The following is a 26,532-nucleotide window of genomic DNA, read 5'->3' on the forward strand; positions in this document are numbered from 1 at the left end:
GAGACGTCCCAAAATCATAAACACAATTGGGTCATTTAGTTTCAAGTGATTAGAAAGAGGCTGTGTAAGCACTGGAAAGGGTAAATATTTGACAATTATTTATATTAGTAGTTATGAGGATATTGCCTTCATAGTGTGCTGAAGGGGAACTGAAAAGAATTATAGAAAGCCATTTGAGCATTTTTTGGATACCCGACGATAACTAGATTAAAAAAAAAAAAGACTTAATTTGAAGATCAAGGGTATCGGATAAATGCTCTAACGGCTTCATAAAAGGCCACTAGTAGGGCCTCGTAGTGTTACTAGTGCAGCACAGCAATTTAATGGTAAGGTTTAATTTTGTACTAATAGGCACTAGTAGTGGGGGGAAAAAAGACAACAGTGGCTACTTGTGAGCATAAAGAATGTACTGGTAAAAACTGCTTTCTATATAGAATGATTGAAATCATTATGCGCCGCCATCTTAATGAGCGTTATTGAAATAGCCTCGAGTGTTCGCGCGCACACAAACAAATGCATACGTGACCTTTGGCATTAAGTGGCAACGTTCAGGTGGAGGTGCAACCAAACCAGTCATCACAAAGACCCTGCTCTGTGTGTGTGTGTCAGTCATAAGAAAAATCAACTGAGAATGTCAATCAATGGCCGCTGGGTGACGTGTTTACCTTTTTTTTTTTTTTTTAAATTGACTTTGATTTGTGGTGGAGATCCTGCGGTGGTTGGTTAGCGACGGAGCACAAATGTGACTGTGAGTGACTGGAAGGGTTTTTATATTCGGTTCATAAAAAAACGTGTGACATTTAAATCAAAATACAGCTTGAATATCTGCCAGAATTCTGTTTGAATTCACCGGTTTGGTAAACAGACTGCCCAAGTGTTGCATTTATGATTTAAACCTCTACTGCATGGAAAATTGAATATTTCTGGAAGATATCAAATGACCGAACACGCCAATACAACATCAACAATTGTGCCTTTACAATAATGTTTTTTTTTTTTTTTTTTTTTTTTTAACAACTCCAATGCATCACAGCTCCGCCCACAGCTGACGCGTGTCATTTACACAGCAGTCTTTTCTCAGTTTATGAATGAAGGAACTGTCAAAAACGATAAACCAGTGACCTTTTCGGGTCACAGTACACCAAATGGCAGCAACCTGGTGTTCAAAAGCATTGAGAGTCAAAATGTGTTAGACGAAATGGGGGGTGGGGGTGGGGGGTCGTGGTCGATGGGCAATATTGCAGGATGAGGCAATTCCAGCCGACCAATTAGGAAGCCCCCCCAAGAGTCAGCGTGGGACGAAGGGTGGCAGTAATGGCAACAGTTTACTATAGGTCAGCTGATTAGTCTGTCTCATCAATAAAACCAACAAAGTCATGTAGAGGTCACACTGCTAAGGTTTTATTTAGTTCATGCAGATGTCAAAACAAAGAAAATGACACACGACACACACACACACACACACATCAGCCTCTCTCCTCTTAAGCGTCTAGTGATGCACACAGCAACACAATGTTCCTCCAAGGGAGGATTCACACAGGACTAGCGGAACACCAGCAATGTACGAGGCATGTCAGTAAAGTTCCGAGACTGGGGTGTTAAAAAAAAAAAAAAAAAAAAAAAGGATCATTATGTAAATCCAATCGCTTTTAGTGTAGTCCCACCTGTAGCCTAACGCACTTTCCTAGCCCAGTCCCGGAATTTTTCTGACACGCCTCTTGTGTGTTTTCAGTCCAAATAGATGAAAAGTTGGAGGAGAGAGGATGTGCCAGTCAACCTTAAAAAAAAAAAAAAAAAAATGGATCCTTCATGACTCGTGATGCTTTACAAGTGTTTACATTCGACCCACAAGAACACCAATAGAACCACTAATATAACATACATCAGCTAGCAGCAATGTATAAAACATATCAAGACTCCATAAAAAGCCACAAAAATAAACATAGATCATTTCCCCATATATTTTCCTTGAGCGCAATAAAACCATTTAAAATACTCATCTGAAGGGCGGGGGGGACAATTACAAATAAATTATTCCTACACGCCCTAACTCTTTAATTAATTACATCCAAGTGCTCGTCACTCAGCTGATTTACATACAGTACAAGTTCAAATGCCACGCCACAGTCAAAGTGCACATTTACTCCCGTCAAGAGCGTAAAAGGTCTCGTTTGTAGCGCCCGGGCTCATTTCTGGGGAACAAATAGCGGCGCCGGAAAGGTCAGAGCCGGAAACGCACACAAATAACGCGCACACAGCACAAAAGGGGACGAGATGATAAAACGGATGAACTTGTTCTCATTTCTGCATCCGAAACACATTTGGTCCTTTGAACTACAGAACGGAATACAACTGCCCATCAACTCTTGTCAGCATTAAGGTGGTCACACAAACAAAACAAGTCAAAGGGCAGACTAGAACACAAATAAACATTACGTACTTTGTATAACTATACCAAACTAAACCCACTCAGTTTTTTTTTTTTTTTTTTTAAAGTCAACAGGTTCCCTTGTCTTGTGCAGCATTGCGGGGCACATCCCAAATCATACAGCAGCCATGAAATTGCAGCTCATCAGCCCTCCCTTCCCCCCCTACAATCCCACTGTAGATTTATAAAGAGAAGTAATGGGATTGGGTCTAAATTTCTCTCGCATATACGTAGCTTCTTATATACACACAGCATCATTTGTCATTTACACAGTTACAAGTGAACTCATGCCGACTTGCAGTGGGACACAAACGAAAATAATATTCTCATAGGAATGCTCAGAACAACAAAACTAAATCAGAGGGGGGTTTAGTTACAAAACATAAATGACTAATCATGTGTCAAAGCATGCTGGGAGGTTTTCGGGGGACTGTAGGAAGCAAAGGGACGACCCACTTACGTCTACAAGCTAGCATCAAGACACACAAACCGGGACGGGACTGTCATTTCATGCCACTCATCCCTTTTTTTTTAACGTATGAAAATAGACCGTTTTGTTTGTTTTTTCCCTTTTAGACACACAGATTCCCTTTCAATGAGGATACATCACTGTAGTGGATCTAAATAACGTTATTGGACGTGTCTTGGTCCAGGCCATCCTCTCAGGTAAGCAGACGACGGGTCTACATGGCAAACAAAGCGTCCTCCTGTATGTCCGTCTTTTTGCGGCTGGGGGTCCCCGGCGCTGCGCCGGGGTCGCTACTTGGGGGGGATGGCAAGCTGGGGACCATCTCTGCAGCTTTGGCTCGCTCTTCAAGGAACTTGTCAAACTCTGCAATCACACAAGAAAATATAAATCCACAACGCGCAGGTGATGCCGCCGGCCCATAATGAGGTATTGATAGGGAAGCGTAGCAATATTGTAAAGTTTGATAAATATCGTGAATTCACCAAAACAGTGCGCCCGCAAGTCCCCTGGTTAATTTTAATACAAGGGGTCATGTTAGAAACGGATGTGACGTCACGCCATTGACCGGGCTTTCCCTTGCACTCACCGGTTGCGATGAAGTGATACACCAAATCGTCGTCGTCATATATAGTGCTTGCGGATGTACCCGTACCTCAATTCCACAATCGCTGTTGGTTAACCGTTCAACCACTGAATCCCGCATCCATTCGAACAGATTATTAATTGTATTTTTGCTACAAAGCACGTCATATATAGTCTAAACAAAATGTAACCGAGTCAAATCGAGCGTACATACGGCAGCGTAGCATCAACCTTTATAGGTTAAAATAGCTACTTACTTTAACCAGCAGGATCCCCCGCCGTACACCGTCCAACGGCAGTACCCAGCTTGTTCTTCCAACCATCCATCCATTTTCTGAAATCATTATTCTTTTGGACCAATTTTAAATCCAGCAACTTGTTGTACAAGCTGCTAGCTAGCACTAAGCTAACCGGTGTATGCTCGCGTCCTCTACGGCGTGGCAAGCGGCCCAGCTCCGTTCGTTTGCCGCTGTGACGGCGTGTGGCCAGCAATCAGGTACCAAAAGACAAATGCGTCGAGAAACTCTCTGGCTGGGCTTCAGGGACTGCTTAAAAAGTTGAGTTGAATGCTTGATAGCCGGCTAAATACAGTCATCGACACGCAAACGTTTCCGTATTTTGCTCTCGAATGCAGCAAGGCATCATGCATGCGCTTCTCCCACATACATACGTCAGACATAGACACACGTGTGTGACAGTTTTCCTTCTGACCAACACAAGGACACTTTAAGAGTGGAAAAATGGGGACAAGCCTTCAGTGTAGTACAGTACCATGTTTTTGCCATTTTAGGAGTAGTTTTCGTAGTTCCCGCAGAGCAGAGGAATATAAAGTCTGTCTTTGCCTAGTGCTCTATGTTCGACTTGTGATGCTGCGCCGTGTGTGTATTGATGGCTCTTGTTGGAAGGTTTAAAATTAGCATAGCGTACATGCTAAGTTACATTAGCCTGTCTTTGGCTTTTCACATTATATGTTCGCATTTAGGCAGCACAGCCTTTTTATGAGATTAAATAATTGGTATTAGCTGAACCTTTAGGTGCTTAAATATACCGGGGTTTTTTTTGGTCAGTTTTACAACAATCTTCAAATGGAAGTGACAAAAACAGTTTCACGCAAGCACACTTGGCCTCTACACATTCATTAAATTTAAGTGAGTTTTAAAAAAGCTTAAATGTATTTCAAGAATGTGCGGGGTTATTTTTTTTTTTTTAATATGGTCTCTCTCTATATCACAAATTTTAACCTATGGCGGGTGGCCTCTGCGATAAACGGGAGTTTGTACTGTGCTTACCTTCACTTGTCACGCCCTCCTCACCTTCCTCTCCTTTCTGTAGATAAAAGACAGAGTTTTAAAGGCGATACTGCAGACAGGAAAAAAAGAAAAACACTCCCATCCATAGTGGCGGCACTTCAGAGGCAGCATGCAAGCATTCTCCAGAAATAAACACTCATCTGTTAGATCATACTACAAAGACCACCTTACCTGCCAATTAGCGCTCACCCCAAAAAGTTATTGATTGAAAATGACACCAATGTGCATCAAGAGAACTATGTACCCACAAACTCGCAGGTGGTTATATTCAAGACATGACAGGATTTGCATATTTGTATAAAATGAGCATGAGCAGAAACCGTGCAAAAGCAGATGGGTTGGAATTGACATTTTATTAGTATATGGGCAGCATTTGGGGGAAACATTTTAAAGAATGGTATTACGTTACGAGGATACAATTGTAAGACTACAAGAGCAGCGAAGAGAAAACCGAACTTTTGTTTTTTTCATTGCGTAATGTTAGAAGAAAGTCATACCACGGAAAAATGGAGGCAGTCACAATGCTCATTTTAACAATATGCTGCCACGTTAATGACCACTGGTTCCCACAACAGAGTTAGCAAAGTCATCTAGGAGGTTAAAGTTGAATGATCGGAAGAAAAAAAAAACAAACAAGTTAGAGTGGATTATGCTACTACAAGTAGCGAGACAAAGGATAACACAGAATGAAAAAAGTAAAGAGGAGGCAGAACAAAACCAAAAATCATGATGGGCTCACCACATCAGTACTTAGCCACTCCTCTATGTCATCCATGACAGAGGACTGGCCTCCGACACACTAGAGGGCGACATCAAAGCGGCCGTGGGTGGCCATTGAGGGCAGCAAAGCCACAAAAGAAAAACAAAACCCAGCCCCAAAACACAAAAAAATGAATAAGACTTATTTGGAATGAACTTACAGCAACTTAAAATAAAATTTGAATCATTTAAAAAAATATGATGGAAAAGGTTGGTCAAGGGACTAAAAATGAAGCGCTATTGATACTGCATGGACAAATTTAAGAATTTATACGAAGTTTTTCATTCTTTATCTGGTTATGTTACAGGTTTGTCTTGTTAGTAGGGCTCGGCGAGTTGGCCTTACAACTAAATCTCAGATTTTTGTACCCCCCCATAATCAGATTTTTGTACCCCACCAAAATCAGATTTTTGTCTCCCTCTTGCTTATAAAAAGGCAAATGACATTATTCAAAACATTTTTTAAACCCCTTCTGGGATTTGCTTTATTTGTCCTGATAAATGACACTGTCTGCTTTTGGAAACAAGCTTTTCTCTTTTCGCACCGACATTGTTCGTGTACGCCGTGCAAACCAAAGAGAATGCACGTTCACATATTTTTGACTTTTCATCTGGCAGTGTTTGCTACAGGGCGCCGACTTCTACATCTCTTTCATACATAGCCAACTGATAGTGTTTGACTGAGAAGACTCACCGTTGCTGCACGTGGCTGTTCGACATCCAGAGTGGGAGGATGAGCAGCGGCAGCTGCCGCAGCAGCCTGGCTTTCCTCCGCCGGAGTCCTGAGAAAGGAAGAAAATATGATGCATTGAAAGTGTGTTCTTGAAACAGCAGTCCCAAACCTTTATTGCATCGTGGGCCGGTCGACACAAGCAATTTTTTTTTTTTTGACAGAGCAGCTTTACATGATTAAAAACAACAACAGTAACTCACGATGACACTGAATGTGGTTGTTGTAATTAACGGGGCGAACCGATGATTTAAAGGCACGTGAGTTGACATGTAACAAATTCATTCATTGTTAAAGGTTGCCGATTTGCCTTACGTCTTGTTAGGTTCAGGGAGAGATCCAGTCCTGGTTTGGGCGAACACGTCAAATTCATCCTGGGAAGGTGGAGGCTTGCAGCTGGTTAAAGAGCTCAGGGTGCTGCTCACACTGTCTGCGCCAACGTCTGCAGAGGAACACAAATCCACCTGACAATTTACTACAACGCCAAAATCAACTTGCTCAAGCTCATTGACATACAATTATGATATTTTAAGGGGGTGGGGTTAACTGTCGTGGACATACCGAGTCCAGCCAGGCGAGAGGCCAAGGTGGCCGGAGAGGATGGTCTCCCCGCGCTGGCGGTGACGCTGGGAGGCAAATTGGCCGGGGCGGTGTTGGCCATGTTGCTGACAACTGCTGGCGAGGCGGGGCCCAAATCGATCAGGTTGTCCTCTGTGGCTTCACTTAGGACCTGGTGGGGAAGGGAGAGGTCAAAGCTGATAAAAGTACAGCATAATTGGAAAATCGCATAGGGTGGATGGAAACAGTGCAAAAACAAATAAAAGGGGATGACGACGTTATGCTGCAAGACATGCGCATCGTTGAGGTGTGGAAATGAAATCTAAGATGATATGCTTCAGAAGAGCGTGAAAATGTCTGTTTAAAAAAAATAAAAGTTTCTTAAGGGGTTGCACACTTTTACTTCGTGTTTTTATTAAGACTTTACATACAGAATGCATGACCGGGGCAAATTTTTTTTTCTGCCATAAGGAAAAATACAAACTTTGCTTAAAAATACCCTTAAGAAGAAAAAAGGACGGGGCAAAGGATTGTTAGGGTCAGTAGGAGGATGGGGTCACGTTCTTTACTCGATTCACTAACAAACTGATTTTGACTACCATCTAACACTCTTTTTGCTCATAGAATCGTTAACTTGTTAGGGCTGCATTGACCAGACATACGATATGGGGTGGAAGCCCTTATTCATATTTAGCCAGGTTTCAAAAGTCCACATGGGGTCAAGACTACTTCACAGGCTACCGATCTTTAAAGGAGGCCGACATTGGTTTCATACTTGCCTGCCTCAGCTAGCCACAGAAACAGAGAACAGAAAAGAACAGGAAAAAAAAAAAAAAGATTGTGAATACAGTTACATGCCTGAAGGGTGACAGTGACACAGAAACTATGGAACGTCTACAGTGCCTTCTTCAAAGGAAACCCAACAAGGCAGCTGCTATAAGTCCTTACATCTGTACAAAAAAAAGTCTCTATTGAAGACAACGCAGAAACTAAACCTATGCAGGGTGCACTGCATCATTATCGTCTATTTGTTGAGTTTCCGGTTAATTAGGCCTTAAAATCGGTGAATGGCGTTGTGAAAACGGCTGGCAGCATTCAGGCGCACCAGTTGGAAGCGGAAAAGCAGCGACGTCGTAAAGTACTGACTCACCCCATTGTTGACACTCTGAGCTGTAGGCCGTCCGGATCGGAACCTCTCGTATCTGAAGTAGCGAAAAGGACATTGCCGCAACAAAAAACACGGGTCAGTCCCTCGTGCGGCCGACGGCACCGTTACCGACGCGTCGTCACCTTTCGTAGCGCAAGAAGATGTTATTGAGGTCATCGTTTACGTGCAGCAGCTCCTCAGTCACCGCCTCGTTTGAGACGCAAGAGATGAGCTCCACTACCCTCTGCTGCATGGCTCGGCAAGTCCTGTTCAGCTCCTAAAAGACGAATATGCAGTATGCTAAAATGACAAGTGCAGAAGTATTTCCAAAAAGCACACACACCAACTCAAACATGAGCGTTTCTTTGCCTGTAGCAACTCGTAGTCGGAAGTGTCCTCTTGTCCCGGGACCATCTCAGTCAACATCTCAGACATGACCTTAGTGTTTCCTCGAACAACATCCAACTCGCTGCGCAGTCTGCAAATCTGACAGGGAAATCCAGAATTGAAAAAATATGTACAAAGTGAAGCCTCATTGGCTTTTTTTTTTTTTTTTTTTAAAAGCGGAAGTCAACCCAAACATATTTTTTTCAAGAATATGTTCCCAGCAGGCCCACTAGTTGAAACATGGCATTCTGATTAATTTTCCGTTTGTGGCATATAAGTTAAGCAGCAAAATGTACTCGTTTTTAGCCATCTTGTCTTCTGTCGACTGAAAATGACATCACAACTGCTCACGACGACTAATCACGGCTCAGATTCAGAGAACAGGTCAGCCGTGATTGGTCGTTGTGAGTAGTTGTGATGTCATTTTCAGTCGACAGAAGACAAAATGGACGCCCCCAGAGATGGCTAAAAACGAGCGCTTTGAGTTGCACAAAATTGGCAGGGGTGGACGTTAACGTTATCAAGATCAAGGTACAATTACTTGTATGTTCAACACAGTTTGGACGAGTCCGTCATACTGTACCTGTTCCGGTGTTGGGTTGATGGATCCAGACGGTTGAATGTTTGGAACCTGAGGGGTGGTGTATGCTGTTGGAACAGCATGCGGTGCGGGCTGGGCAGGGGCGGTGTACTTATGCAGAGCCGAGTCTCCCTCCGGTGCAGATGCCGTCTTGGCGCAAAGCAACAAATTCGAGCTGCACTTAACAATCATGTGCCTGTGTGTGTGAGAGACGTGCTCTTACCCGCTGAGGTGTATGTATAGGCGAGATGGTCTCCAGGTCGGACAGGGGGAACTCGATGCCTTTTCTCTTGAGCTCCTCATAGATTTGGACAACGCCTGTGAGGTCTGGGCTGCTCCTGAATGCATCGGCCCATGCCTGCAGTCGCAAACCAGACGTATTTTATGTTCCGTTTCCATGACGCATATAGTCAACCAAACGTTAAAAAGTTGCATTCAAAATTCAAAGTTATACAAGTAATTTATCTAACATTCATGTTGTTGGGATGTGTGATGAAATGTATTTTTCGCTGTTGCGACCCGTCAATGGTTAATGCCTTATAATCTATATGATTATTCTGTAAGTGTAAAAAGGGGGAAAGCGCAGAAAAATTTAGCATGGGGTGCAATTCTGTGGAAATAATACAACAACCTTCTTTTCCAATTGTTTGCGTGTGCACTGAATACAATTAGTCGCCAATATCGGACTTGGTATGTATAAGAACATCTGTTAACACACCAACAATACTGCAGAGGAGCAAATTCGTTAGCCTAATGGCTTGACAAACATTGCAATGCTCCTGTTCTGGCTCCATGCTGCGGCCAACTGGTGGAAATTAGAGCACTGCAAGGTTACCTGAGCTGAGCCTGGTAACATGAGCTGCACTGGGTGAAGCCATAGAGATACTCGTTTTTATCGGACTGCACCTCGCGCACTGCTGCACGGCCTCATAAACTTGTCCTAAACACCTCTACCAATACCTCATTTACTGTCTTGATCATAAATAACAACACCAAGGCAACGAACCTGCATGTGCATCACACATGCCGTATTGTTGTCCTCTTACCTGAATGAGGGCCAATACTTTGTCTTGAACAATGGTGGGAGGGTTGTTTTTAGGGGAGATGATTTTAACAAGAACGCCGTCGACAAAGTCCCTGCTAGTGACCAGAGCATGAAACCGGTGGCCGCAGTTCTTCACACAAGTCTCCAGCACCTGATGGAAGAGGAGAGGTGAAAAATGTCAAAGCAGTTGTCAATTTAACACACTTCATCTTCCACTCGCTGTTGTAACTGTAAAATGAGGAAACAGTACGCCGTTTGCACCACACTTTCAATGAAAGTTGCATGTAGATACAGTTGAACTTGGGCCAAGGGTACCGGTGCTACGACGACAAAAGTCTTGTATGACAGCAATATTAAAAAGCACAATGGATGCCATCAACAAGTGCGTTTTAAGATATGAACAAACAGGACTGAGCTAGGCTTTTAGAGCTTCACTGTAATTTGGTCTACCTCATCTTTTCACTCACCGTTAAAGCCAGCATCACTTCCCTGTAGTTCCTATTGCCATTCAGTCTCTTCTTCACTGCTCTAATTGCATCCTTTGGCCTGCACACAAATACACGGAGACCACAAATTAACTACAGTAAGTCGGTTTTCAGAAGTATTTTCAGATAAGGAAGTAACTCGGAAATTTAAGAGATCCACTCTAAGTCAATGATTTTCACATAGCTGGTGTTTACTTGTGTACAGACGGTACTAATAATTAACTCATGGATTGTTTGACTAGTTGTACATACGATGTGGATCTCATACAATGAATACCCAGAGAGGAAGAAACGCAGATTGGAGCGGACTATTTATAAAGCTTGACCCATCTGAGGTAAATTACAACCCACTTATCAAACACGCTCTGGACTTCACACAACAGCTTAACAATGCAGTGAGATAAGCAGCGGGGCCTACTGTAAATCGTATGTGCCCAAGATAGGGGTCAAATGATACAAATATAACACAAGGCAAGTGTGTTACGCTGAGGCTATGCCATTTAAGCACCAGAGCGTGTCAGAAGTGATCAATGTGTTGCTTTTCTCTGTGCACTCACCCGTCTTCTGTTTCATTGATAATATCACATATTTCCATGTTAAGCGTCCAGTCTTCACTTGGTAGCGATCCGTCAGTTGCTTTTTCTAGAATATAAATACAGTGAGCAAAAAAAAAAAAAAACCCGTTGAATCGCCTCTATTAAACGAATGGAGTTAAGAGGTGATGACTAATTTTAAGCTAACTATTGGCTAACTTAGCTCGAGCTATGCCCATTCAGTGCACCAATGAATGAGCGAATGACTTCGCAAATGTTATCAACGGCACACTAAGCACCACATACGATAAAATAGTAATGTGTTCTGTCACCAGAAATGCTAGCAACGACCACATACAACATATGCTAGCTAGGCGGCTAACGGAGATAGTTTAAAAGAGCCCTGACGTTAGCCCTAGTGCTAGCTTGCACGTAAACAACATCGGCACTGGTTCGATGCACTTTCAAAACATTTCAACACAACGTCGTTCGTGTGATGCCTTTTTACATACCAATGCAATGCCCCACTGGGGTACTGTACGGATTTCCCATAAGGAACTCCATCTTGGCCGTCAACAAACAAGTCAGGTCGGGGAATGGTGATGTTGAGACATCAGGAAACTTCCAGCATGCCGCACCCCCCGAGACATGTCATTGGCTGAGAAACTCTTGACTTCTCATGCCATTGGCCAGTCGTGACTTCACTCATCGAGGTTCGGCAATTATAAATAAAGGCTCCAAAGGTTGCCGCTGTAAAACACAAATTATTTTATGGTTGTGTCGCTTGTTCTCATTTCGTGAAAATAAAGCGTTTTCTTATTGTGCACTTGCTGTATGTTGACTGAAATTTATCTATATCTGTGTGTGCCGTTCCATGTATATTTCTTGTGGTAGCTTGTGCAAATTTAATGGTCAGAAACAAAAATGTGCATTTTACAGTATTTAATTAATACCACAAAAGATGAACAGAACATGACTGTCACAGTATTTCAACTAAATCTCAGTCCCATTCCCACCGAGACCAGTGGGCATTCTCCAACACATTTGACATATTTCAATGTAGCAAGACAGTTGGCTGTCAACCTGTTCAGGGTGTACACCTGTCTCTCACCCAAAGTCAACTGGGATGGGCTCCTCCAACTCACACACAACCCTCATGAGGATAAGCATGTATAGAAAATGGATGGATTCAATGTAGCAGTCAATGGAAACTGAGTTGAGATTTAACGACCTAACAAAAATATGAAGTCTCCATCCACTTCATGCACAATGTCTAAAAATGTCACAGGTGGCTAAGAACCAACTGGAGACTTAGTGGGTGGTGTCACTCGGGATCTGTCACAGTCAACGTCCAATCCAAAAATAAAAATTAAAAAAACACTGGCAATGTGTTTTCAAGGGGGGGAGATGACTACAATGGGTGACAGACTGAGTAGCTGTCATTGCATAATAGAAATAACGGGTACCGGTATATTCTATTTCTGAGTCATACATTGTGGAGTGGTGTCAATTGGGCTGGAAGTTTGCCTTCTGTTCTTTTTGCATGCACCCTTCTTCCTCAGTCCTGCAAAAGTTTGCGTTTGACAGTTGAACTCTCAGACGAGAGTTGTACAAACAGAGCACCGGCAGCAGTGCGAGCCCTCAGCTCATACATGTCATAGTCGTGAGCCCACTCCACATTTCCCCAGCACTGAATCTGTGAGGTAGGAGGAACAAGGCAAAATTAGTTGAGTCAACAACAACTACAATTTCTTCATGTCATTGCTGCTGATCAAAAATATAGGAATAGAGCTGCTGTATAATAATGTAAATCTCAACGCCCAAGTCTAAATTATAGGCCCAACAGGCACTGCCTCCACCAGGGCAAATATGCAACTCCTACATTTTTTGCAAAACAGGGACTGAGCAGTATAGATGTTAAATGTGACATAAAATAGTAACTTCAAATGTCTTCAAACTGAAAGCGTAATTAAGAATGGGACTGAATGAGGCAACAATAGTGTCATGCATTGATAAGGTTAGAAGGCACTGATAGCCAATTTACAATGCATTATGACCGCTTATATAAGATGGTTCAATACAATAACAGTATAAAAATAAACTTGCATTGGTCTTTTCTTGGGGGGAGGGGGGAATAACAATATTCAACTGGATGATGAATTTAAAGTGCAAGGTAAAAAAATAAAAAACACATCCAGCCTCTGTGTTGTACCTGGTATTCCTCCTCCAGCCTGGAGAGCAGCACAGCCTGCTCCACACTCAGATGTCTGTCAATCATCCCGAGTGATAACACAACAGACTTCAGCTGGGTGATCACGTACTCAAGTCCTACAGAGAAGAAACCAAATTATTATGGAGCTCAACTCCGGTAACACAATCTGAAATTTGAGTCAACCCGTTAAACAGCACATAAGTAATTTGTCAATAGCAGTTCTTATGACCCCCCCAAAAAAACAATTAATTTAAGCAATCACTCGTTTGCAAATGCATTACCCGTGAGAGACCAGAAGTTGTACGATTTGAGATGTTGGCAGAATGTGTCTTTGGTTGCCTGAGGGATGTCAGGGCCCATAATACTGGACGAGGAGCCGATCGTGACGTTATATCTGAAATTCACACAAAACTAATAAACATATGGGAAGTCCTTTACCGCATTCACGTCGACGTACATTCACAAGTCACACAATATTTATATTTTGGTCTATTCTATTACGGTCACCATATTCAACTATATATATCAGAGGAAAATTATTGTACAACACTGCAAATTATATCTGCAAACCTGTTACAACAATCCCACTCTGACAGTATCAATCTAAGTTCTGAACTGAGTATTATTTTCTTTGTAAAATAGTTGTTATACTGTGTATTGTAACAGTTTTCTTTGGAGTGTGTTAGTGTACCTAATGTTGTGGCCGGCGAGTGTATGCACTTTAACCACGATTACCTGTTCTCAATCCATTGTAGTACAGGGTCCCACTCATTCTTCTGTAGATCAACCAAACCAAAGGGCTCTTCAACTCTGTAACTACATCAAACATCAACCTACTTAACCCAAGATTGTACATTATGTCTTTCAACAATTACACCCATACAACCACTAGCAGCACTGTTATGAGTAATTTCAATCTACATTACAAACGGAAAAAAGCTGAAATAGCGTGTGTAAGTAACAGACCAAACAGTGTCTGTCTCCAGAAACTTTAACGCAGCGCTGATCATTTGGTCTTTGTTACGTTGCGTAGGATTGTCCAAAGCAGTGTTGCAAAGTGTAGTCTGCAAAAAAGAATAACAGTACAATCTATTGGAACTACTTTTCGATTTTGGAAGGACAAAAACTACTAATATTGTGGCTGGTGACTGTACATATTCTGCAAATTACTACACATAGGTATATGAAAGACATGTGACTTGAATGTCAGGTGACAAGCTTTACCAGGTGCATGGTGTAAAACTTGAGCGTATCCCTTTGAGCATCCCACTCAGTTGCCACAGCGATGGCAAGGGCTTCATTTGGCACTGTGAACAGCTTCCCTCCAGGAGTTTTCAGTTTCCTTCGGTCTAAGTTTATCTCAAATAAACCTCCTACAGGAGACAATTGAACAACAATTTAACAACCACATTGACTCCTATTGTGACACGGGAAATGCATCTTATTGTACTGTATGTATTGAAAACGCAAGTCATAATGGATGGATGGAGTTCATAAATGTATTTAAGTTCACATACCTTCACCTTGGGATATATTGACGTCTTGATAAAATCTTTTTCTCTCTGGAAGCAAATAAACATGTTTTGTTGAGTCTTCCTAGTGCAGATGAAGAAAAGTCTTAGGTAATTATGTTACCTGCTGCCGCTGATGTTGAGTATTTTACCCAACATTTGAAGTGATCCGTGCGCATTTTACACGGCGACAGGGCATTTCCGAACTGATGGTGGAGTCTTGCAAGGCTTCTCAACATTGCAGCGATAATGCGATATGTGCAATGACTACGGAAAGCTAGGTTAGCTAAGGAGCACAAACACGCTGGGTTCTTATTTTTAAACAATGAGACGTCACATTTTACGTGTGCATTTAGGGGCATTTATATTGCATTTTGACGGCGGTAGTGAAGTAATAAAGTCTATCTACTTGACTTATCATTTCAGTTGCAGCCCCCGTGTTCAAAAGCACGCGTTTGACCTTCCATCAGTCAGGCATCAGCGTAGTATATTTTTAAGAGTAGGGAATTGTAGTTTTGTATGCGTCTGTTTGCACGCTTATACAATGTGAAAAAACTACAACCTAAACCCGTGAAGCTTTCCGGTCAACTGTACCAATAAGAATATGGGATCTAAGCACGTCGAATAGAGTTAGCCAATGAGAGGTGCGGATGCTTTTGTCTTCGTCGTTGCGACGAAGTCCACTTACTTTCCTGGGAGCTCGGTCCCTCGCAAACTACAGCGTACGGGTTTCAAGGGGATTTTGAAGGCTGGAGGACAGCTTCAGCCCCCTTAACGCCTCTTCGCGGACGCTGGCATCACGCAGACGGCTATTGACCAGTGTGGGTACAGCCAGCGAAGCGGGAGCCATGCCTGTCCCCGCTGGATACATTAGCGACTCCCACTGCGCGGCCTTCGCATCCTCGGCCTCGCTTATCCCCCCGCCCCCGATCAACACCCGGCAGCCCGGTGTTGTCACTTCGCTGTTGTATAGCGGCTCCAAGTTCAGGGGGCACCAAAAGAGCAAAGGAAACTCGTACGACGTGGAAGTTGTTTTACAGGTGGGCATTTTAAGTGGCATTATTCAAGTGAAAGGTGAACTGTGAGGGGCAATGGTGATCTGTCAAACGGGGGCGTGATGATTGACAGTTGGAGAATCAATGAGCATGGGCCTAGCTCGCCAAGCTAGCAATCGGTTAGCATTGCCTGGATCAACACTAACAGCCACTACAACAGTTATTACTCCATAATGACACATCTCATTCATAAGTAACTTTTGTTTAATTTTGCATCTGTAGATATAAATGTAATGAATTCCGCTTGTTCAATTGCATGCTTTGTGTGTGTTATATTCCTAATGGCGGCATTATTAACTTGCCAATTCTGCTTTGAGCCTGATGTCAACATGCTCACGTGTTTTTTCCCCCGCAAGCACGTCACGATGGAGGACTCTTACCTGTGTGGGTACCTGAAAATTAAAGGACTAACAGAGGTGAGCCAGGCTATTATCACTATATGATGGATCCAGCTTAATCCATGAATGCTATGGTTGTTATCAAGGATTTTTCGTTAGTAGGTTTTGAGATGTCCATTTGTAAATTACATTCCACAGTCTGCTGCATTTCATCCAGAAGCAAGCTAATAACAAAGTTCCACTTTCCAAAACGCCCACTTTTCCTCAAAATTCCACGTTTCCACAACCTTGCCCTTATTCAAATGAATGCAACATTCAACAAAAAGAGTTGCAAATATTTTCCATAGAATTGTAATTTGAAATTACAAATTCTACATTCGACATTTCACCATTCCAACAATTCAATGAAGTCCACAACATGTCGGTTCACTGCATTCTACAGTTGGTTATCATTAAGTTCAGTGTCAAAGTTGTCATCTGCAATTTGTCACTATTTAGCAATAGTAACTATCACATGTGCGTCGCAACATTCAATACAACTGCATTACATTGACTTGCAAGACAGAAAGCAGCTTTGTGCAGCTGTAACTAACATTATGGTCAGGTAGCATCCGTAGCTGCATCATACCGCTGCAAATTTTTAATCCTAGATAAGAATGGGCCATATCTGAAATCAAAAGAGCACGCTAAAATGGCTGTGACGTAGATTAATTTTAAAATACCTAATTGTCTGTTGGGGCAGGAATACCCAACTCTAACCACGTTCTTCGCTGGAGAGATTATCAGCAGAAAACGACCATTTCTCACCCGAAAGTGGGACGCAGATGAGGATGTGGATCGTAAACATTGGGTAATTGTATACTCTTGTTTAAGGTTAAACATGTAACAGGTTTCTTCCGAAATGATCGATGTTTCCCGTGTGTCACCAGGGCAAGTTCCAGGCCTTCTACCAGTATGCAAAGACCTTCAACTCAGATGATTTTGACTATGAGGATCTTACAAATTCGGACTATATCTTCATGAGGTGGAAGGTACGGTGTCATTTTATCCCGTGATCTTGACGCCATGCTGTTACTCATGTCAGGCATATTTGCTTATCATAAGGAGCAGTTCCTGGTCCCGGATCACACAATCAAAGACATCAGTGGCGCTTCCTTTGCTGGATTTTACTACATTTGTTTCCAGAAATCCACAGCAACGATTGAGGGCTACTACTACCACCGGAGCTCAGAATGGTAACCAGGGCACAAGCGTTATTCCTTTTTTGATCGTCGTCTTAGTGGTCCACTTGTTTCTGGATTACATCCCAGAACAGCTGGGATTGTCAGCATGACCGAGATACTTTTATTTCAGCGTCTGTTTAGCTTCACTATTGTCAACATGATACATCAAAATGACATTTAATGGGGATGTTCCTGTGTATTTAATTTTCAGTTAATATTCAAGCTCTCAGTTTACCTGGAAACTGATGCTCACGTTTCTTTTGTTTTAATGCGATGTCATCCTTCTGCATCAAATCAAGGATCAACAATTTCTGTTCCACATTAGCAGGCAGCACCCATGGGAGTTTGCACAGGTGGAATATTAAGTGTTTTTCCTCCAAAGTGGGGAATCATTAACAGTTCCACCCAAAATTGCTGCTGTCATACATCAGCAGCAAAACAAAATGATCATTTCTTTATTGGGGTGTTTGTTATGCCTGGCTTGAACTACAATTCACCAGAGCAATTGGCATGGCAGTTCAAATGGAATGACACATGGGGCATCAAAGTAGTACACTAATAGTATGTGGATTACTGGCATCACGCAAATTGTGTCCAAGCACCATTAGCAAGCTTTTTCATTTTTCAAATGTCATTCACATATTCCCGTATCCCACCATATTTGTTAAAAAAAAATGCCTTTTCGGTTTTGCACATTCACAAATTGCAGAATATAGGGTTGATTTTTGTATAGTTTTGACGTGCGCACTCGAAATCTATTGGAAGTCAATCCCATGTTGTTGCTTTTGAACCCGGAATATTAACCCGTTTTAGTTTACAGCAAGGGCGGGCAAACCGTTGTGATTAAGAGCCGCAGTCGATGTTTAAAACGGACAGATGAGTCAGGTTATTTATGTAATCAGATTACCTCATATAATGTTAAAAGTATGTTATCTCGTCTCACACAGGTACCAATCTCTAAACCTCACCCACGTTCCAGAGCACAGTGCCGCCATCTATGAGTTCCGGTGACCCCGGCTGGCATCGTGGATCTTGTTTGATGGACTTGAGGCGAAGCAGAGGTCTGCAGATGCTACTGAGACTAGAAAAAGACAGTATTGGGATCTTTAGAAGACACATCCAGGACATTTGAATGTATGTGTATCGGATGAGGTTCAACAAGAAGAGAAAAGGAAATGCAGTTGTGCTCCCTGGATGGAGCGTGTAAAGTCAGAACCAGCATCAGAGTCCGGGTGTGGTTGTTCTTTCCCGTCTTATGTTTAAATGTCAGGCTTTTGTTTTTGTAATACTTGGCACACTTTCCTCAAGACACTTTATTAGCTAAGTTGGGATCGAGACGTTCAGAAGCTAAGTGCATACAGACAAGGGTTGGACAAGGATTCCTTGGGGGGGGGGGGTCTGCTCGGATATACAAGAAGCAAGAAAGAACGGTGGCTCTTCAGGTTGCAGAAATGGAGCTTTAATCAGCCCAAAGGCTTGACATGATGGTATTATATACATTATGCGGTTGAAACCGGTTCTTTGTTTGCATGCCAAGAGGATATTTTTGTGATTCTATCAGAAAAGATGGCTACCTCGCGGCACTTTTATGGCCCCCTAGTGGGTGACACGCTAAACAAGCAATTCCCTTCCTCCTTTTCGTGTTGGTCAGATATGCTTTTTAATCACAAGTGATTGCCGTGGATGTTGTTTTATTGTTACATTTGCACAAAGATGAATTACAGTATGTTATTAATGCTCACATGCCCCTGGTACACAAGCTCAAAGCTGTATGGAGAATAAGCTTTTTAACTACTTTTAAAGTGTTTGACCGTTTGGAGTATTGAGAGACAAATCAATCAGTTTAAGTATTATAATAGAGTATTTTTTACCCAGCTCTACACTCTGCATCAAACAAAGAGCTTTTTATGTGTCCCTTTTAACTTATCGACCCCTTCCCATTCCTTCCATTGACGTCTCTTTTGACTATGCAACATGTTCAACATAGCACTCTCCAAACACCAAGCCTCCATTTTCAGAGATTTTATTCTATTCAGAGTATATGAAACAAAACAAAAAAAATCCTATCTTCATTTAAAGGAAATATTTTTGTTAAAATTCCCTATGAAGTCCCTAATCATGTTCCCTTGTCATGTGACTGTGCCATGTTTTTAAAGTTTATCAAGAGGTGTACTATAACAGATCAAGATATGTGTTTGCTTGATATTGAGCCTGAATTGGATTGACCCGATTGTATAGAACGAACCATGGATTTGAAAAAGAGAAATCATATCAAAACGAACCTACTGTCTGTGCTTTTATACCTTTTTTTTTTTATTTTCATTATTTTTAAACATTTGCTTCCCTCTAGTGGGTGAAAATGGTTCATGCTAATTTGATGCCTTTAAAGTTGCATCAGAGTAAGAACAATACAGTAAAGTATTGTGTTTTTAGGTCATCACCTAGATTAACAAAACAAAAGTAGGTTCTTCGGAAAGTAACTGTGCACTTATGCTTTTATTAATAGATATGTTGAAATACAGAATATATGTACCTCATGTATTTATATAAAAATAGAAATGTTTCCAAATAGAATACATTCCGTCTGTACCTCCTGTAGTCTACGACACACGTATACAATTAAAAAAAGTGCACAGCAACTTTTCAAACAAGGCCTTCTGTTGATAATGTCTTCAACAATTAATCAAACGTCAAGTAATTATTACCCTAACCGATACAGAAAAAAAGTTTCTTTTACTGAAATGACAACATTCATTGCCTTCCAGGAGTAAACGTGCTTGGAAAAGTAAACAAAATATCACACTAAGAAATTTTCATTATGTTTAAAGAGTTAAGAATTCCATCATTTTCGATACCACTTTTTTAACCGTGGTCACCCTGGACTGGATACCAATCGTGGGACATAAAAGTATAACCATTGATGACCATTCACTCTCAAAAACCCAAACGGGCTAGGACGTAAGCCACGACGGACACCGCACTACTTGAACACATTAGGGATGAATACAACCATCACTTAGTAGAAACTGAACACTGCCTACACGAAAGTTAGGTGAGTGAACACTGAGAATTGCCACACTTGTCACTTAAAATAAATGGAGATCAGGAATTTCAATTTGCAGATTGTAATCTCTGGCGCAATGTCAAAAATGCCATGAGTTCACATTAACATCGTTTCAGAATTAAGTGGATGAGATGCGGCCATGAATGTTCTTAGCCAAGAAGAATTACAAATCTGTAGGGGTGTGCATCTCTCCACAAAAGACTATTCGATATGTTAGGTCCAAAACAATTCAAGGTTCGATTTGAAAGTGGAACGATTCGGTTTGGTTAGACTCAGCGAGATTACGATTCGATATAGTATGATTCAGTTCGATAATGTATGATGCAATTACTTTTTAAAAAAAATATTTCACACACATTTGAATGAATTTGACAGTACAATTCCTTCTAAGATAGATCTCTCCAATAAAAGACGATTCGAAACGTATTCCGATACATTTAAAAGTGTAACGATTCGATTTGGTTCGATTCGATGCACTAGCACCTTTTAAATAAAACCGGTACATATGTTGAGTGCATGATGTACTGTACTTTAAACATGCAAGTTTCTGTCTGCTCATACAGTACCTTTCATATGTGTTTAGTGGAAACAATCTGATAGACATTGTGAAACTCGTTTTTAGGTATGAACTGTTTAAAGTTCCCCTTGAATACACCTTAACCTAATTATGTGACAGACGGTGTACGCCCATGTGACGTCACGTCTTGGCAACGTATAGAATCAGCTATGTAACAAAGGTTACACGTAAGGGTGCCAACTCCCTGAAAAATACATAAGGGACACCTCATTGGCAGGGATGGCCGACCTGACTGCCTTCAACTAGGCATGGGCATATTGATACCAAAATACAGTATTGCTATTCCGATCCAGAGTCATCATCAGCAACGGGGGGCCCCCAGGGATGCGTCCTCTCTCCACTGCTCTTCTCCCTCTGCTCAAAGGACTGCACCCTAACGCGCAAGGCTGTCAAATTCGTGAACTTTGCAGATGACACCACAGTCGACTGTAAAGATGATCATGGACTTTAGTAAGTATCCTCACCACAGATGCCCATTAACCTGTCCAACTGCCCTATGTCAACCGTCGAGACCTTCAAGTTCCTGGGAGTCAAAGTCTCTCAGGACCTCAAGTGGGAGACAAACATCACAGGTCACGACCTCTTTCAGCTCCTTCCCTCAAGTAAGTGCTATAGAACTATGTACAAAAAAAACAACAACAGACATTCCAATAGTCCCCCCCCACACAATTAACTCCCTAAATAGCTGACTCGTGATTCCATAGTCCAAAAATATAATGATAATATATGAATATATAAAATAGTTATTTTAAAAAATGCTATTACTGTTTCTATCAAGGAAAGGTGAGCTTTTTTTTTTTTTTTTTTTTTTTTTTTTTTTACGATTGAGCCAATTTTGTGGTTGCTCAAGATCCAAAAGTCCCTCCATCACTGGAAATTTGCAAAGTGCAAAGTAAACAGTTTGGCGACACAGAAAAAGGTTTCTCATTCTTGGGCCCGTCTTCATTGTGACACGGTGCTTTTAGGTTACCTTTTAGCATTCCATGTATATGATCCACTTTCGACACAGGCGTGTCGTGTCAAACTGGAAAGACGCCCGGGGCGATTTTGAGCTTTTATATAAGTTGTGCTGTTTTATTTACAGTATACCTGTAATGAGTGAATAGTTACAAAATATTGTGAGGTGCTAAATTTAAAAAAAAGACACCTCTCGCTTCCCAAAAATTCTCACAATCATTTAAAAAAAAAAAATTGTACACACAAAAACCTGTCACTCACCCAAAACCTATTACCTTCCCCCCAAAAAAACGTTTCCACAAATCTCTTATATATGCTACAAAATGTCCAAAATGTCACCTAACCCAAAAAATTCACACTCACGTACACAAATGCGCACACACACACACCCAAAACCCTGTCAACATAGCAAAAAACTCTCACACACTAAATAACTTTCATACACAAAAAAACTATCACTCCAAAAAAAACCTCACCCACCAAAAACCTCTCAACAACCAAAACCTTTCACACCCGGCAAAAAACATCTCATACCAACATAAACATCCCAAACACCGCAACATGCACAAAAAAACACTCACGCCAAACGACTCCTATTGTAAAATACTCGCACACATCAAAAAACCTCCAACACAAGAAAAACCCCAAACAACTCTCATTTACACCAAAAACAACCTCTCACACTTGAAACTAATTCACCTCTCTCTGATTTACTCACACAAAAAAACATGCATTCAGACACACACACACACAAAATTACCTCACAAAAAAGGGAAAACAACTCATGTACAAAAAATAACCTCATACACAGAAAGAAAATATGCAATCTTTGAAGTGAGAGAAGAGATTGTGTAATTTCTTTCTGTGTGCATGAGGTCATTTTTTGGGCCTACGCAATGTGTCTCCTGTATTATATTTTAATTAGCATCAGTGAAGTAATTACCGGTAGGCAGTCATTCAGTCATACAGAAGCAATTTGTTTAGAATGGCGAGAATGAAGAGTTGTCCACATGCTGCTCTAATTTCTTTTGTGTGCTGTCTTTTTTTTTTTTTTGTGCGCATCGTGTTTTCCCGGCAGCGGCTATACATTTACACTAAGTGATCGGTTGTCTACCACTTGGTGTCATTGCGCGTTCTTTTCTGCAGTCTCCTCCTCTTTCTTTGCACAGGAATATTTTGTTGTAAATGGAACAATTAAAAATGACCACAAATAGATTTCGGGTGATTTAATGAATTTCATTTTATGAAAGGACTATGTTAAGATCATGTTAAGATAAACTCAGATTGCCTTGTTTATGACAAGAAGTACAACAAAGACAATGCTGCTTCCTTGTCCTTCTGCTTCCTTGTTTGCTTTCTGGGTTGACTCAAAGGCAAATGCCAATGAGATGTAGAAAAAAAAAAATGATATCAGGGTTTTGGCTTTCACCTGTGCAGCAATTTTCTACATTGACGGTACTCAAAGACGATTGACAGTTTCCTCATTCACCCACCGGTGACACAATACCGGGAGCCAACGGGGATTCAGCGGCTTGCTCAAGAACACTTTGTGGTCACGAACACTTTGTTCGACGTGGTCACAAGGGCTCAGGATTGAACCTCCCAACTAGTGTAGCACCTGAGCCACGCCCCGCCCGGATTTATTTTGTCATTACGCCTCTAATGATGTCGCAGAATCTTTGCAGTCGCACACGTGCCGGTTTTACTCAATTTGGGGGGGATTTGACATTCACATTTTATTGCACATGGTGAGCAGATGGATTTAAATGGAATAAACGCGGTGCACCTGCACAGGTCGGGGGTGGGGGAGGGGACCGGTGGGAGGCTGGGGGCAGACAAAGAGGAGCTTGTGAAAGCAGGACAAATCATGCAAAAATCATGCCATTGAGATTATCCTAGTGGGAAATTATTTCAATTTACTCTAAAAAATCTAAAAGCTGCGTTTATAGTCAATTTCTATTAAAAAATGAAATGAAGATTTCATTTATGCATGCGTTGTCACCTGTAATTCTATATTCAAAATCATAAATCCTCGTTTTTCGCATGCAAAGACTGCACCGATTATTAGATCTCAAAGTCGCCCACGATAATATCAGCAATTTTTTGCCCTCTCTTGGTTGGTCAGAGCAAAACTGGCTATAATCAAACTTCGACAAGCAAAATATTGTGACTTTTAATCATAGGCATCACTTTTGCCTGCTGTTGTATTACATTTTGGTTTCATATTGACTTTTGCATAAAATATGAATTGCTATGATGGCAACATGATGTCCCCACTGAAGGTCCAGGTGACTAATGCATGGCTCGCCCGCCCGTCACTGTCCAGGTCAAAGGTTGTGTTTGTGTGAGTGCCTTATGCTGCCTTTCCTTGTCAGCTAACATACATAGAAACCATCACCCCACCCCCCCCAAAAATGTGCCCCTTGCTCAATGTGGGGAAACCTCACGTGGCTCTTAAACTCAGGTGTTGACATCTTCACTGGAGGCACACAAAGCTTGAAGGACACGACTGGCCTTTTCACTGATTCTGTCTGAAAGATGGATGCTGTGTGTGTGTTTGCGTTTGTGTCAAACAGAAGAAATCCTGGCAGCGCTTCATACAGGAACTACACACTCGCATCCAATCAGTGGTTGAGATAAGCCACAAGAGTTGGGACTTTTTTCATAGCGTCTTTGAAGAGACACCTGCTATTCTCTCTCACACACACACACACACACACACACACAAACGCACGGACGCACACACGCAGAGCTCTCAAGAGTTGCTGATAAGAAATATTGCCGCCACATGACAAGTGTAGAGTGATTGCACGTGCATAAATTCAATAATGCTGTCGGGAATCCTGGAATCCTTCAAGTAATTGTAAAAATAAAAACAGCTGAGAGAAAGGGACAAGGCCCTCTTTAGGCACAAGTGGTTTGAATGGGTATATAAATCAAAATACAATTTTAGAGCAATATTCAAAGATTTGGATTCTGTTTGTATCAGTACTAATTGTCCACCTTGGTAAAGGACCACACTTTGCATCTGCACAAGTTTTGATCATTTTTAGCTTGTATATATATATATATATATATATATATTTAGTATTTATTTATATATAATATAAATTTAAAAAATAGTATAGTAATTAGTATTTTTTTTCTTATAGTATGAAAAAAAAAATATATATATATATATATATATATGCAATGCCTCTGACGACTTCTTCAAATTTTGTTTGTCGCAGGTAAGTCACATGGCTACAAATTAGCCAACATGAGTTGCACAACGAGTTGAAATTTGAACTTTAAATGCACATTCCAGAATTCAAGCATGCCCTAAATACAATCCCTTGACACACGTCATATTTTTAGCAAAGGTGTGTTTCACGGAATTAGATAAAAATAGATCATCTCCAATTTGAATTGTCTCGAGTCACCAAGCATGCCGCATGTTGACACTTTCAGATGTCAGGTTTCAATTGAACTAAATGTTTATGCTTCTCAAAACTTCTCAAAATGGAGTTCTACACCAGCAATCATAAACACATTGTTACCGTAATTTTGACAGTATCATGATACTGAGACAATTATGTGTGATAGAAAGTGAAAATGAAGCTGCCATTCATTGCATGTCAGGGGCATGGAGGGACGATGTGGAAGTGATTATTTCCGGGTGATGAGTTAGAAATGATTTGGCCAGAAGTCTTCTTGATTCTTTTCTCATGATGTAATTTCAACACGACGTGACAACTTAATATAATGGCTATACTGCTCAATTTGTTGTTCCAAGTATTATTACATTTGGGGGGGTGGGTAAAAGTCACTACAGTATTGTCAAATTCTGGTTCTGATGTGAGCTTGCCTGAATTTGAACTACGGACAAGACCGCAGAGGTCACTTTTATCACTTCAACTTCATTGGTATTCTTGAGCTTTATCTCAAAATTAAACTATGAGGTGTGTCTGCAGGACTGTTGTCACAAAAGAAAAAATGGACTTCAAATCCAAAATGAGCGAACCTCCTGGAGTCTTCCAGAATGCTCCGCAGCTCCTTCACGGCCATCTTGTCATTCATCGTTGTCTTGAAAACAGGTCTTCTGATGACTCCCTTCATCTTGGGACAGAGGAAGAAAAAAAGAAATAAATCTTCTCGGTCAGGAACCGTCAGATGCTCAGTGTACTGTGACCAGGTTCGATGTTTATGGTGAATCAGCTACAAATTGCCTCAAACAAACAACCACATGATTTGTGGCAGATGTGCTAGTTTAGGTTTTAAAAATACATTTTGTGACGCCAGTCCTGGAACTTTCAGTTACGTTGATATCCTTGAAACAATTACTATTATTTTACTAGAGTTCCTGGTTTGACTGCTCAGCATGTATCAACGCCTATTTCCATCACTCAATAATAAAATAGTCATCACATACCCGTGGCATCTCCAAGCTTCCTCACTTCGATTCTAATCATCTCGCTTGTCTGAAGTCGGAACATTTCCGTAGTTCTAAGACTATTAGCTCTTTATTCAACTGACATCGTTGCTAGAAAACTTTGTGACATCATTTGTTCACCTCGCCGTAAACAACAAAGGCGTGTTATAT

General features: G+C 41.3%; 3 protein-coding genes across 10 annotated transcripts; 1 reads left to right on the forward strand and 2 right to left on the reverse strand.

The window, feature by feature from the left end:
- Positions 1 to 1,379: 1,379 nt before the first annotated feature.
- Positions 1,380 to 11,674, reverse strand: tom1l2b (target of myb1 like 2 membrane trafficking protein b). 2 transcript variants are annotated; one of them, XM_086016319.1, is made up of 15 exons: positions 11,526 to 11,674; positions 11,038 to 11,122; positions 10,463 to 10,541; positions 9,997 to 10,146; positions 9,174 to 9,308; positions 8,954 to 9,100; positions 8,353 to 8,469; positions 8,127 to 8,260; positions 7,987 to 8,038; positions 6,840 to 7,008; positions 6,594 to 6,720; positions 6,243 to 6,330; positions 5,529 to 5,588; positions 4,769 to 4,805; positions 1,380 to 3,260 (listed from the first exon to the last, which is right to left on the reverse strand). In XM_086016319.1, exons 1-15 carry the CDS (start codon positions 11,575 to 11,577, stop codon positions 3,112 to 3,114), a joined length of 1,581 nt encoding a protein of 526 aa, XP_085872445.1. In that variant the 5' UTR covers positions 11,578 to 11,674; the 3' UTR covers positions 1,380 to 3,111. The 2 variants fall into 2 exon arrangements, with proteins under 2 accessions (XP_085872445.1, XP_085872446.1); XM_086016320.1 differs by lacking the exon at positions 5,529 to 5,588.
- Positions 11,614 to 26,518, reverse strand: atpaf2 (ATP synthase mitochondrial F1 complex assembly factor 2). Of its 7 annotated transcripts, XR_015082513.1 has the most exons (11): positions 26,362 to 26,518; positions 25,954 to 26,048; positions 18,321 to 18,433; positions 14,743 to 14,817; positions 14,450 to 14,598; positions 14,192 to 14,289; positions 13,961 to 14,041; positions 13,507 to 13,619; positions 13,226 to 13,341; positions 12,506 to 12,709; positions 11,614 to 11,763 (listed from the first exon to the last, which is right to left on the reverse strand). XR_015082513.1 is itself a non-coding variant. In XM_086016329.1 (10 exons), exons 1-10 carry the CDS (start codon positions 26,368 to 26,370, stop codon positions 12,572 to 12,574), a joined length of 957 nt encoding a protein of 318 aa, XP_085872455.1. In that variant the 5' UTR covers positions 26,371 to 26,518; the 3' UTR covers positions 11,941 to 12,571. The 7 variants fall into 7 exon arrangements, 6 of the variants coding, with proteins under 6 accessions (XP_085872455.1, XP_085872452.1, XP_085872456.1 ...); XM_086016329.1 differs by lacking the exon at positions 11,614 to 11,763 and having other exon boundaries at positions 11,941 to 12,709; positions 14,743 to 14,787; XM_086016326.1 differs by lacking the exon at positions 11,614 to 11,763 and having other exon boundaries at positions 11,941 to 12,709.
- Positions 15,366 to 19,633, forward strand: LOC147129151 (glucose-induced degradation protein 4 homolog). Its single transcript, XM_086016339.1, has 6 exons — positions 15,366 to 15,776; positions 16,148 to 16,207; positions 16,872 to 16,979; positions 17,059 to 17,160; positions 17,234 to 17,364; positions 18,300 to 19,633. Exons 1-6 carry the CDS (start codon positions 15,585 to 15,587, stop codon positions 18,361 to 18,363), a joined length of 657 nt encoding a protein of 218 aa, XP_085872465.1. The 5' UTR covers positions 15,366 to 15,584; the 3' UTR covers positions 18,364 to 19,633.
- Positions 26,519 to 26,532: the final 14 nt, after the last annotated feature.

Source organism: Filicampus tigris, chromosome 19 (genome assembly GCF_054856515.1).
Source record: "Filicampus tigris isolate MCC_2025a chromosome 19, RoL_Ftig_1.0, whole genome shotgun sequence".
Lineage (NCBI taxonomy): Eukaryota > Metazoa > Chordata > Actinopteri > Syngnathiformes > Syngnathidae > Filicampus > Filicampus tigris.

What these genes read in the sequence shown, in the direction of transcription:
- tom1l2b (XM_086016319.1), bottom strand. Translation starts at nt 11,577, where the DNA reads ATGGAGTTCCTTATGGGAAATCCGTACAGTACCCCAGTGGGGCATTGC. An exon ending in CCCAGTGGGGCATTGCATTG is followed by an intron (nt 11,123 to 11,525) that starts GTATGTAAAAAG and finishes TTTATATTCTAG; the next exon opens with AAAAAGCAACTGACGGATCG. An exon ending in CTATACATACACCTCAGCGG is followed by an intron (nt 9,101 to 9,173) that starts GTAAGAGCACGT and finishes CTTTGCGCCAAG; the next exon opens with ACGGCATCTGCACCGGAGGG.
- LOC147129151 (XM_086016339.1), top strand. Translation starts at nt 15,585, where the DNA reads ATGCCTGTCCCCGCTGGATACATTAGCGACTCCCACTGCGCGGCCTTC. An exon ending in ACGTGGAAGTTGTTTTACAG is followed by an intron (nt 15,777 to 16,147) that starts GTGGGCATTTTA and finishes TTCCCCCGCAAG; the next exon opens with CACGTCACGATGGAGGACTC. An exon ending in AAATTAAAGGACTAACAGAG is followed by an intron (nt 16,208 to 16,871) that starts GTGAGCCAGGCT and finishes CTGTTGGGGCAG; the next exon opens with GAATACCCAACTCTAACCAC.
- atpaf2 (XM_086016326.1), bottom strand. An exon ending in CAATATATCCCAAGGTGAAG is followed by an intron (nt 14,599 to 14,742) that starts GTATGTGAACTT and finishes TGTCTCCTGTAG; the next exon opens with GAGGTTTATTTGAGATAAAC. An exon ending in CTGGAGACAGACACTGTTTG is followed by an intron (nt 14,042 to 14,191) that starts GTCTGTTACTTA and finishes TGTTTGATGTAG; the next exon opens with TTACAGAGTTGAAGAGCCCT.